General features: G+C 38.5%; 1 protein-coding gene across 1 annotated transcript; it reads right to left on the bottom strand.

Annotated features, from left to right (window-relative positions):
* Positions 1 to 5,968: 5,968 nt before the first annotated feature.
* LOC144612928 (large ribosomal subunit protein eL6) lies at positions 5,969 to 6,882 on the bottom strand. The gene has a single exon (XM_078433142.2). The coding sequence runs from the start codon at positions 6,863 to 6,865 to the stop codon at positions 5,999 to 6,001; it is 867 nt and encodes a 288-aa protein (XP_078289268.1). The 5' UTR covers positions 6,866 to 6,882; the 3' UTR covers positions 5,969 to 5,998.
* Positions 6,883 to 13,202: the final 6,320 nt, after the last annotated feature.

The following is a 13,202-nucleotide window of genomic DNA, read 5'->3' as shown; positions in this document are numbered from 1 at the left end:
GAATAGAGAGCCCAGAAATGGACCCACAAACGTATGGCCAACTAATCTTTGACAAAGCAGGAAAGAATATCCAATGGAATAAAGACAGTGTCTACAGCAAGTGGTGCTGGGAAAACTGGACAGTGACATTCAGAAGAATGAACCTGGTCCACTTTCTTACACCATACACAAAAATAAACTCAAAATGGATGAAAGACCTCAATGTAAGACAGGAAGCCATCAAAATCCTTGAGGAGAAAGCAGGCAAAAACCTCTTTGAACTTGGCCGCAGCAACTTCTTACTCAACACGTCTCTGGAGGCAAGGGAAACAAAAGCAAAAATGAATACTGGGACCTCATCAAAATTAAAATCTTCTGCACAGAAAAGGAAACTATCAGCAAAACTAAAAGGCAACCGACAAAATGGGAGAAGATATTTGCAAATGACATATCAGATAAAGGGTTAGTATCCAAAATCTATAAAGAACTTATCAAACTCAACACCCAAAAAACAAATTATCCAGTGAAGAAGTGGGCAAAAGACATAAATAGGCACTTCTCCAAAGAAGCCATCCAGATGGCCAACCGACACATGAAAAAATGCTCCACATCATTCATCATCAGGGAAATATAAATCAAAACCACAATGAGATACCACCTGATACCTGTCAGAATGGCTAACATTAACAACTCAGGCAACAACAGATGTCAGCACGGATGTGGAAAAAGAGGATCTCTTTTGCATTGTTGGTGGGAATGCAAGCTGGTGTAGCCACTCTGGAAAACAGTATGGAGGTTTCTCAAAAAACTAAAAATAGAACTACCCTACGACCCAGCAATTGCACTACTAGGCATTTATCCAAGGGATACAGGTGTGCTGTTTCAAAGGGACACATGCACCGCCATGTTTATAGCAGCAGTATCAACAATAGCCAAAGTACAGAAAGAGTCCAAATGTCCATCAGTGGATGAATGGATAAAGAAGATGTGGTATATATATACAATAGAGTATTACTTGGCAATCAAAAAGAATTTAATCTTGCCATTTGCAACTACGTGGAAGGAACTGGAGGGTATTATGCTAAGTGAAATTAGTCAGTCAGAGAAAAACAAAAATCATATGACTTGACTCATATGAGGACTTTAAGAGACAAAACAGATGAACATAAGGGAAGAGAAACAAAAATAATATAAAAACAGTGAGGGGACAAAACAGAAGAGACTCATAAATATGGAGAACAAACTGAGGGTTACTGGAGGGTGTGTGGGAGGAGGATGGGCTAAATGGATAATGGGCACTAAGGAATCTACTCCTGAAATCATTGTTGCACCATATGCTAACTAATTTGGATGTAAACTTAAAAATTTTTTTTAATAAAAAAAATAATAAAAATAAATAAATAATAAATGAAAAAAAAAAAAGAATGAGGAAAAAGTCCTCTGTTCTCACTCTTCTTGTGACTCAGCCTCTGTGGGCCTAGCACGACATGGGCTTTCCTCCCTTAACCCTGAAACTTACCAGTGACACAACAGATTGAGTCCTACTTAAGGAGTCAACTGCCTGTATCCAGTAACCAGAACCAGAGCTCCTTCCTTGGCTCTGATGAAAAAATCTAGAAGGTTTTATGATCTGCAGTCAGTTCCTCACGTTGTTCCACCTCCTTTTCCAAATCATCTGAGAACAGTCTTAGTTTGGGTTACTGGGACCATGGGGCTGATGAGCTGGATCTCATAGGAACCTTCATCTCACTTTAACTTATGGTGCTACTGGGTGCCAGTAGTTGTGATGTGAGGGACAGGATTTGAAATTGACTTGAAATTCAAATCTATATCAATCTGCTAAATTTCATAGGCCATCCTCTTAAACACTATAACACTTTCAATATCCTGAAATGTTATATTGAGCTTTTCCAGAATTTCTTAATGAAACTATACTACTTCCTGTTTTTTATATTATCCTGAATTCAACTCTGCTGTTTAGTGTCTGCATGGATTTGGGAAACTAATTTACACTATGCAAATCTCAGTCATTCACTAAATATTTACTTATTATCAACCATATGGCCAGCACTAGGATAGTCACAGGGATAAAAATGTGAACAAAGTAGTCAAGCTCATTGCCTTTATCAAGATTCCTTTACAGTAATCACATTACATTATATCAGTAGCTTCCCATTGCCTATAAAATGAAACTAGCTTTCTTAATACGGGCTACTCAACACTAAACATTAACTGGGTGGCTAGATCCATGTCAGTTTTCTTCCCCACTAATGTGGTGTCTCATACCGTGTTTAGAATGTAGTAGAATCAACACATTTTTACCTAATTAGTGAAATCAAGGTCATACATAATCTGACCCCTTTCTACCTCTCTAGTGTATTTAGAACCACTTTTCTGAGCAGGCAATTACTCCAGTCACAAACATTACTGAATATCTTTTGGGGTTTATGATGATTAAATTAATGTAAAACCGCTCAGATTCATTGTGTGATTTTTTTTTTTCTCCTTTACCAAAGATAAAGAAAAAGGAAGGAATGTAAAGATTTCTGTTTAGGTTTTTTTTTTTTAATCATTTCTGTTTCTTTACTAATATTCTCATTTTGTTAATGCACTGTTAATCTAATTGTTTGGTTGTATGTCTATGTGTTCTTGTAGTTCACTGAACTTCTCTAAAAGGATTGTTCTGAATACTTTGTCAAACAGTTCATAGTGTAAGATCACTATTTTCTTAGGGTCAGTTATTGGAGCTTTATTAGATTTCTTTGGGATCCTAGTATCCTTGCATTGCTATCTGTGCATTGGAGTAAGCAATGTCCTTTCCATACTCTACAGGTTTGCTTCAGAAGGGTAAGACCTATACCAATCAGCTTAGCTTTGTGTACAGGACAGATCAGCTGGTAGCAACAGTGGCCAGGCAAGGCTTACTATTGTGATTGGGCGGATCCATTGTCCAGACTTTCCAGTTAGGTAGCCCACAGACTACCTAAATCTTCAACTGCTTCAACTCTTCAACCTGCTCCTCAACTGGGCAGAGTTACTGGCTGGGCTCCCTGCTTGGGCAAGGCCACAGGATATCCTCAATAATCAGTCAGGGTCATAGGCTAAGGGAGACAATAGGCTAGGCTCCAAGGCTAGACTAGGCCCAGGGTCACTGTTAGGTTATGCAGGTCAGAGGCTATACTCAACAGTTTCACAGGTCTCCTGGCTTTCTGTTTGTTTAAAGTGGTTTTTTTTTTTTTATCATTTTTTAATCACCTTATCATTTTATCATTCTTTTTAAAATCTTTTTTTTTTTTTTTTTTTTTTTTTTTTTTTTTATCATTTAACCAGGACAAGACTTCCTGGTCATGCACTGGAACCTATACTCAACAGTGAGTGGGGCTATGGATTTGCTTCCCTGTCTGGATGGGGTCATAGAATAGACTCCAAGACTGGTAATGCCTATTGGTTGGGGTCCTAAATCAGGAAGAACTGCCAACTGAGCTCACTGCGAGATGGAGCTGAGCCATGAGCTCAGCTTTGCAGGTGGACTGACCACTGCCTGAGATACCTACTCAGGTTCCATTACAGCAGGAAGGCTGTCCTCCAGCATCTGAGCACTGGTTGCCAGAAAACTCTGCCCCCTTTTCCATCCCTGTCTGATGCCCAGTGATCAAGCCATGCAGATTAACTCATGATCCTTATGAGACAAGACCTGAGTGGACCTCCCAGAAAGCATCCTGCAAAGTTGATGGAGCTGGATGTCCACACTGGGCTCTCCTTTCCCACTAGAGGAACTGGATAGGCTTTCTCAGAGCAGTGCTGTGCTGCCCTGGGAGAGAGGCAAAGCAGGCAAAGTGAAACCTCTACTCTTACTCTTCTAATGCAGTCTTTCTGTGGTCCAGGAGGATGCCTTGGGTTATGGGATTAATGGTGTTTTATCTATGATAGCTGCTAGTTGGTCTTCTTGTGAACGGGATTATAAACACCAATGTTTATAGCAGCACCTTCAACAATAGCCAAATTATGGAAAGAGCCTAAATGCCCATCAACTTACAAATGGATAAAGATATGGTTTATACATACAATGGAATACTACTTGGCAATGAGAAAGAATGAAATCTGGCCATTTGTAGCAACGTGGATGGAACTGGAGAGTATTATGATAAGAGAAATAAGTCAGGCAGAGAAAGATATATGTTTTCACTCACATGTGGATCCTGAGAAACTTAACAGAAGTCCATGGAGGAGGGGAAGGGGGAAAAAATTTACAGAGAGGGAAGGAGGCAAACCATAAGATACTCAAATACTGAGAACAAGCTGAGGGTTGATGGGGGGCTGGGGGAAAGGGGAAAGTGGGTGATGGGCATTGATGAGGGAACCTGTTGGGATGAGCACTGGATGTTGTATGGAAACCAATTTGACAATAAATTATATTTAATATAAATCATGAATGTAAATATAAAAAAATGTCTTTGTGTTTGGGGTTTTTCATGACATCTTATTATTATTGTTTTCTAATATAATTACATGTTGGTAAGAGAATATACTGTGTAAGTTTTTTATTCTTTCAAAATTTATTCAGACATAATTTATGACCCAGTGCCAAGAAAGTGTCCTCTACCTCCTCACATTTCCCATCCCCCATGTAACATTTTCAACCTCACCCAAAGAACATGAAAAGAGTCATCTACTGCCTATTGGGGAAGAACTTTATTTCCTCCACTCCACTTCCAGAGCAAGGCTTTTCTTCCTCACATCACAAGTCGGAAGTAATAGGAGTGAAAGTTCCTGCTCTATCTTTCCCCCTCTCCTCTCCCTTGTTTTCTTTTCCATATGAGAAGAAGGATCACCAATACAATTGGACAGGAATGGTTGGGAGCAGTGGGTGGAGTTCATGCATCTCAAACATAGGAAATATGTTCTGTCTGTTTTACTGCCAACCTGGAGGATGCTGTAAGTACAGCAGTGGACTCTCTTTTGTTTTGTATCCAAGTATCATAAATTCACCTGGATAGAGCTTATGATGTCTTTCATGGACAGAATTCTGAAAGCAACCATTCTTTTTGCATTTTACATTCCGCTATGGCTTCACCCAATTTATGGAGAGTATACAATCCTCCTTGTAAATTACTGGGTATTTGCATTGGAACCAAATTTTCAAATAAAATCTCACCATATCTGAGCAAAGGGAGGGAGTGGTTGGAGTGTTAGGACCTAAAATTTAGGGAATGAAATTGATGGCCTCCTTTTTGTCCTCAGATCTCACCTTCATTTTCTAATCATGACTTACCAGAGAGCCAAGCATATGACATTTATTAGGTCCTAACTATTCTCACTTTAATTCCTCTTTAATTCCTTGTGGGCATTCTCCACTGCTAGGAATGCAGAGGGGATAAACAGTGAGAAACCTGCATTTTCCATCTTCAACAGCACTCCTGAGCTTTCTCCTCTCAGGGAGGCACTCTGTTTCTCTCAGGTGAGGAGCAGCTAATTCTTGGATGGAAAATCTGTCCCACTAGTCCTAAACAGAAAATCACATAAAAAATTAATAAAAGGAAAAAAAAATTCACTGTGTGAAGTTTGTGCACTGGTTGAATCTAGTATCACAAGTAATTATTGAGGATGTTTGTTATGCTGAGGAGTAGGTCAGACACTTGGAGTTGAAAAATAAATTGGAGTCTAGTCTAACATGGGATATATACAACACAAGTAATGTTACAAAATTACACTGAAATTATAATAGTTCTGATTCAAGATATTGGACTGACAACATGATTTACTCCCCCCTCCCCTCAAAGTTATCATACTTTTTTATACCCACTCCCAAATCTTACCTGTGGAAATCACCAATTTGTTCTCGTTTCTGAGTTTTGTTTTTTTTTCAGATTTTACATACAGTATTTGTCTTTCACTGACATATTTCACTTTGCATAATGCCCTCAAGTTCCATCCATGTTGTTGGAAATGACTGATTTCCTTTTTTTTTTTTTTTTTTTTGAGATGGATCTGTTATTTAATTAGGTTCTTTGTAAGAAATTTAGAACACCAATTTGTGAGGGTAAACTCCATTCGTGAGAGCAAACACAGAGCGGAGGTAGCCCTGAAGCTGAGGAACGGCTTTGATTTTTGGCAGAATTTGCGAGTCCACAGCTTTCTGATCAACCTTGCGCTGCTCTGTAATCTCATATTTCTCTTTCTCCGTGTCGAAGATCTCACCTTCCTGGTGTCTGGGCTTACGCAGCTTCTTCTTCTTAAAGTAAGCATCAGTGAGGTGTTTGGGGATTTTCACATTGCTGATATCAATTTTGGTGGAGGTGGCAATGACAAATTTCTGGTGTGTTCTACACAGAGGAACTCGATTAAGGGACAGAGGTCCAGTCACAAGTAGCAAGCCACTGCTCAGTTGCTTCAGGAAAACCACTCTCTTGCCTCTGTGGCGCCCAGTGAGGATGATCAAAATGGTCCCAGGAGTGATGCTAGCTCGCAGTTTCCTTACATGCTGACTAAAAGGTTTTTTGCCGTGGCTCAACAGCTTCCGAGGCACATCTTCAGTAGGATAATACCTAGGCATTTTGCGAAGTTTAACCACTCGGGTACCACCATTCTTGTCACCACCAACTGGTTTTGTGACAGTAGCAAGAACCTTCTCCTTCTTTTTCTTTTCAATCCTGGATTTAGCTGCTGAATACTTCCTCTTGTACATGGCCTTTCTCGAATACATAGCCGATCGGGAATACCTGCCAATTCCTCTGACTAGGACAGGGTTTCGGCTGCAGTGGGGCTTCCCCTTCTTTGGCGTTTTAGCCTTGGGGTTACCCTTCTTAACCTTGCCACCAGCATCAGCCTTCTTGGCTTCAGGTTTCTTCTCCTTAGCATCCGGCTTCTCAGCTTTTTCGCCCGCCATCTTGCAAGATGGGAAAGAGCTGATTTCCTTTTTTATGGCTGAATATTACTCTATTGTGTGGGTATATATACAACTATGTATATATATCACATTTTTTTTTATTTTTTTTTAATGTTTATTTATTTCTGAGACAGAGAGAGACAGAGCATGAGTCGGGGAGGGGCAGAGAGAGAGGGAGACACAGAATCTGAAGCAGGCTCCAGGCTCTGAGCTGTCAGCCCAGAGCCCGACGCGGGGCTCGAACTCACGGACCGTGAGATCATGACCTGAGCCGAAGTCGGATGCTCAACCGACTGAGCCACCCGGGCGCCCCTATATATCACATTTTTGTTATTCATTCACAATATATACATACATCACAATATATATACATATATGTGTATACCACAATATATGTACTACAGTAATATACCATGTCTCACACACGCACACACACACACACACACACACACACACACACACACACACATACACATATATAACACTATATATCTCACATTTTTGTTATTTATTCATCTGTTGAGGAACAATTAGGCTATTTCCATTTCTTGGCTATTATAAAATATGCTGCACATGTAACCTAAGGATGCAGATATCTCTTTGAGATAGTGATTTCACTTCCTTTGAATATACCTAGAAGTGGGATTGCTGAATTATATGGCAGTTCTACTTTTATTGTTTTGAGGAACCTCTATGTTGCTTTCCACAGTAGCTGCACCAATTTACATTCCCACTAACAGTCCACAAGAGTTTCTTTTCTCCACATCCTTGCCAACACTTGTTATCTCTTGTCTTCTTGATGATAGCCATTTTAATAGATACGAGGTGATAGCTCATCGTGGTTTTGATTTGCATTTCCCTGATGATCAGCGATGCTGAGCTCCTTTTCATGTACGTGTTGGACATTTGTATAACTTTTTTGGAAAAATGTCTATTCAGCACCTCTGCCCACTTACAATTGGACTGTTTGGTTTTTTGCTATTAAGTCATATAAGATCTTCATATAATTTGGATATTAACCCATCATCAGATATATGATTTGCAAATATTTTCTATAATTCTATAGATTGTCCTTTCATTTTGTTGATGGCTTTCTTGCTATACAGAAGATTTTTAGTTAGTCTAATGTTCTACTACTTGTTTATTTTGGCCTTGGATGCTTTTTCTTAAGGTGTCAAATCCAAAAATTCTTTATGAAGACTGATGTCAAAAAGTTTACCCCCTATGTCTCCTTCTGGGAGTTTTATGGTTTCAGGTTTTACATTCAGACCTAAATGGTCTTTAATCCATTTTGAGTTGACTATTGTGTATGGTGTAAGATAGGGATCCAGTTTCATTCTCCCACATGGGCATATCCAGTGCTCCCAACATTATATATTGAAGACATTATCCTTCTACCATTGCATATTTGTGACTACTTTATTGTAATTAAATTATACATATATGCATGAGTTTATTTCTAGGAACTCTGATCTGTTCCACTGATCTATGTGTCAGTTTTTATGCCAATACCATATTGTTTTGATTACTATAGCTCTGTGATGTAGTTTGAAATCTAATGACTAAAAAGACACAAAAGTAAGAGTAATTCAATAAAATTACTAGAATTTGAGGAACTGTTCTAGGGTTGGATCATACACTTTCAAATATTTCTGGAACTTATAAGTCAGATTGTATTAACTTTATAAACACCAGAATGAAGAAATCTGCAAACCAGTGTAGGTGTGTATGTGTGGAGAGTAGACTTATGAGTTAGGAAAAGGAATGGGTTACAGCTTGATACAGACCTGAGAATTGTACTTATTAAGAGATTCAAGAAATAACACAAGCTTGGAATCAATCGAACTGATCAATTGAAATTTTAGAAATTGAAAGCAAACCTTTAGTGAACTGATGAGGGAATTGTTCTTGTATTGCCAGGGCAGCTATGTCAGTACAGTCTTTTCTGCACAATATGTGACAAGAAAGCTAAATCCAAAAAGCCAGTGCTAACATTAAGTTGAATGGCTATGAGTCTAAACATTTAAATATTTTCATAATATTGATAAATGTTTGGCACAGGTGAGCAAGGAAATCAGTGAAGGCACAAATAAACACTGCTAGGGATAAAATAGGAGATATACTATAACCACAGTAGAAAATAAAACAATAAGATATGATATGAATATTTTCTGATAGTAAACTTCAATGACAGCAAACAAGCAGATATTTAGGCCAAAAAAAGGTTTAAAATCTTTCAAAAGGAAATTCTAAAAGACATCCTTCAAGCATCATACATACCCCATTTAGATGATCTGAGATTTAAAAAAAAATCTACTTTTTAGCCTATAGGTTAGTCAGCACCAAAAAGATTCTCCAAAATATAGTGGGGTTTAACCCAGATACAAGTTTCTATCTCAGGTTTAAGTCAGGGTTGGTGGCCCAGACAGCGTCGGGAACACAGGCTCTTCTACAGTGTTGTTCTGCCATCTTCAGTACATTTTTCCATCTTGTGATCCAAGAAACTCTTCAGATCCCACCATCATACCCACATCCCAAAAATCCACAAATAGTGTAAATGGGATGAGAGAACAAACAGCTACTTTGAATAAAACAAAGTAAACAAAGTACCTAAACAAAGTACCGCTAGAGCCAACATAGTTGTTTTCTAGTGAATGGGATACAACATACACCACAGCCTGGGCTTCCTCAGGACAACTCACCAGAGTTCAAGTCCTGTGCCTACAACCAACGTGATGAGAACGTGTAATTGTTCCTACAATAAGAATTCATACAATTCCTCCCTAATTCACCCATGTGCGTGCACCAAACTGAAGACTTCATACTCAAGTCTCTGTACCCGAAAACTATTAGGAGTGAAATTTACCAAGAAAGGAGAAACTGGAACACTAACTCATCCATTCCCCCCTTTTGACCACTATGGAGTCCATTGATAGAGCCCTCTCAACACCAGAGCATCCTACCTCAAAGCAGCAGTGACTTGCTTCCTCCAGAACAGAACAAAATGTGCTCCCTTTTAGGAACACAAAAGAGGTAAGCCAGATTTTAGGGCAACATCCAACAAACAGGATGCAATACACCAATTGTAACAATCTTCTTATAAGTTTTACCCAGTTCCTGTTACCAAAAAAGTGGGGACGGGGGTCTAACTGACATCATTCCATATCCACATTTCAGAAATAGAAATTCTTTCAAGTGCCAAAACTACATCTACATGTATGAATAAAGCTATGTTTACCAGTATCAGACTCTAGCACATTTTGTAGTTATTAAATAATATTAATATATGGGTGTTTAGCTTTGTTAAATTAAGACTTACAAAACATGCATACATTCAATACTGGTCTTATTCCTTCTTTACCCTAATAAAAAATATGAATAAATTAAAAATACTGACCTTTTCAAAAAGAAATGCACTCTACAATATACATTTCTTTCTTGAAAATAGTGTTTGTATCTCATTTTTCTAAGAACCCATTACCATGTCTCCCCACTTAGGTTAATTTAAATATGTGAGTAAGAGTCATACTGTAATAAAAAGGTGTTTTCTGACATATTGGTAGTACCAAATGGTTAGAGAGAGACTCTGTTGCTACATGGAAGCTGAGTGACCTAGAGCTCATAGCAATAACATTGAGGGTGTGAAGACACTCTAAAACTAAAACAAAGAAGAGGCTGGGACTTCCCCTTCCCTTACTGAATGATGTTCCACAATCATTGGGTGAAGGCAGAAAAAAATGGCATGTCCAAAGATATATCTTTTCTCCACTTCTCAAGTCCCCTTGATAGAGGAATAGAGAAATGTTAGAATCAGAAGCAAAAGAAAAGAAAATAATAAAAAATCCAGCTATTCAGGGAGTCCAAACAGTGATGGAGCCAAGTGCCCAGGGGTGTTCTCTGCCGTGAGATAGCAGGACTGGAAGGACCCCTAACTGTGCAATGGTCTCTACCCACATAGCTTAGACCAGCCATGGACTCCAGGCAGTACCTTTGACAGGAGCCTCAGAAAATAATAACTGGGATGTGTTCAGATCCATCCTTTTAGGGAGAATACCCTGAGTACTCGCTGGCGGATCTGCTGAGTCTTCACCCCATAGACAAGAGGATTGAGTGCAGGTGGCACGAGGAGGTAGAGTGTGGCCAGAAGAACATGGACATGATGGGGTACATGGTGGCCAAAGCGGTGAGTGAGGAAAGAGAACATTCCAGGAACATAGAAGATCAGGATGACACAAATGTGTCATTATTTATTGAGACACGATCAGAATCTCAGTATCATGCTTAGGAATACATATAGGAAGAGGTAAAGCACAGATGCTAGGAGATGTGTTAGAGACACAGTGATCTCCAGAGAGGTTCAAGGATATGTTGTGAAAATGAGCAAATGAGGTAGGGATATTTGGAAGAAAGAAATCAAGAATATGAAAACAGAGTGTTCAATGGGTCATTCGCATGATTCCTGAAGTCTCACACCAGCGTAATGGGAGGCCAAAATAGGGAAGACATTAACTTAGTCATCATTTAATGAAGAAGAGCAACAAGGAGAGACACCAGTACCAAAGAGTGGTAGAGAATGATCTGTATGAATGACATGAACAGCAAAAGCACCAGTCCATGCTTGTTTGCTAGTCTGTTTTTCCAGGGGGAAAATCCTAAAAATTGCTTTGGGGAACAAGAACAGTGAACATACTACCAAACCAGAGTATGACAAGTGTGAGAAAATGTAATGTCCTCACTTAGTAGAAGTATAAAATTTTTGTCAGAAAAAAAATGGATATAATGAGAGAACCAGCTTCATATACATTTTGTAAAAATTAAATGAGAGACTTTATGTGCAAAGATTTTTTTCTCAATGGTTCAAGGTACCATGCAGTAAGAGCTGAACAACAGTACCTGCTCATATCATGAAGATTTTATACTAATACAACATATTCATATGAATATTGTTTAAAATGAGTTTAGTCAAAGCACATAGAAACTCTACACCCATTGGTAATAAATGTCATTCATCCTCTTCCTCTGCAATCCTATAGCTACTGTGCATCTCCAGCAGCCCTTTCTTCCACTCCTGCCCATGAAGCAAAGTCATTTTTTATTGTGGTAAAATATATTTAACATAACATTTATCATTTTAACCATTTTTAGTTACAAATTCAGTGCCATTAGGTACATTCACAATACTGTATAGCCATCACCAATATCTATTTCCAGAATTTTTCCATCATCCCAAACAGAAGCTCTGTACCTGTTAAACAATCTCCATCCCTCTCTCCTCTAAGCCTTTGGCAACCTCTATGCTACTTATATCTCTATGAATTTGCCTATTCTAGGTACTTAATATAAGAGGAATCATACAATATTTGTTATTTCGTGTTTGGCTTATTTCACTTAGCATAACGTTTAAGGTTAATCCATGTTGTAAGCATGTGTTAGAAATTCATTCCTTTTAACACTGAGCACCGATGTGTGTATACTACATTTTTGTTAATCCATTCATTAGCCAATACACATAGGTTGTTTTCACCTTTAAGCTACTGTGAACAATGCTTCTGTGCTATCTTCTTAGTAATAATATTGAAGATTAATATTTGACTGAGGAAACATGGGACCATTGAGTATGGCATAGAGCAGAAGCCACTTAGGAAAGACTGAAGCAGATTCCCTTTAGAGACCATAAGTTTAGCCCTAACCCTCCATCTACCCACTCGACAACTCAGGCCCATACTCTTCTAAACCCTGGTCACTCATAGCATCTCTAACCTGACCCAACCTATGTCCCTTTCTTGCCCCTCACTTCCCATTGAGAACTAAAGTCCCTTTCTTGCCCCTCACTTCCCATTGAGAACTAATCTGTGACTTGGAACCAACATCTACCGCAGCACTGTCACATTTTATCATACTTCCTATATTTTCAAGTTTATTTCATCATCACACCAAGAGTCTGGTAAATATTCAGCATGAGGAAGACAATAATGAAGAAAAGAAGAGAATAATGAAGAAATAAAGATAAGGAGGAAAACAAATTCTATTTTTCTGCTTGTTCTGTGTTTATACACAGCAGTGAGGTTGCCTTATTAAAAATAATCACATTCTCCAGTGCACCTGCACAGTGTCCAAAATATCACAAGTTGAAATTTTTAAAAAATGAAATAACATTTGAAACTTAAGGTAGTGTTCATCACAGTGATAGCAATAAAGACATTAGTGTTAAGAGTGATTATGACTGCAAAAAAAAGCAATTATGATTTCAATGCTAGTTTTGTGACAACTTATTTCATTTCTTCAGTAAAAAGTTACTGAGTGCCTACCGTGCCACACTTTGAGATTAATGTACTCA

This window comes from Panthera onca, chromosome D1 (genome assembly GCF_046562875.1).
Source record: "Panthera onca isolate mPanOnc1 chromosome D1, mPanOnc1 haplotype 2, whole genome shotgun sequence".
Classification (NCBI taxonomy): Eukaryota; Metazoa; Chordata; class Mammalia; order Carnivora; family Felidae; genus Panthera; species Panthera onca.
Note: the sequence above shows the minus strand (reverse complement) of the source record. Positions and strands in the feature narration are given on the sequence as shown.

Bases quoted from the DNA above. Each gene is read 5' to 3' on its own strand.
- LOC144612928 (XM_078433142.2), bottom strand. From the start codon at position 6,865: ATGGCGGGCGAAAAAGCTGAGAAGCCGGATGCTAAGGAGAAGAAACCT.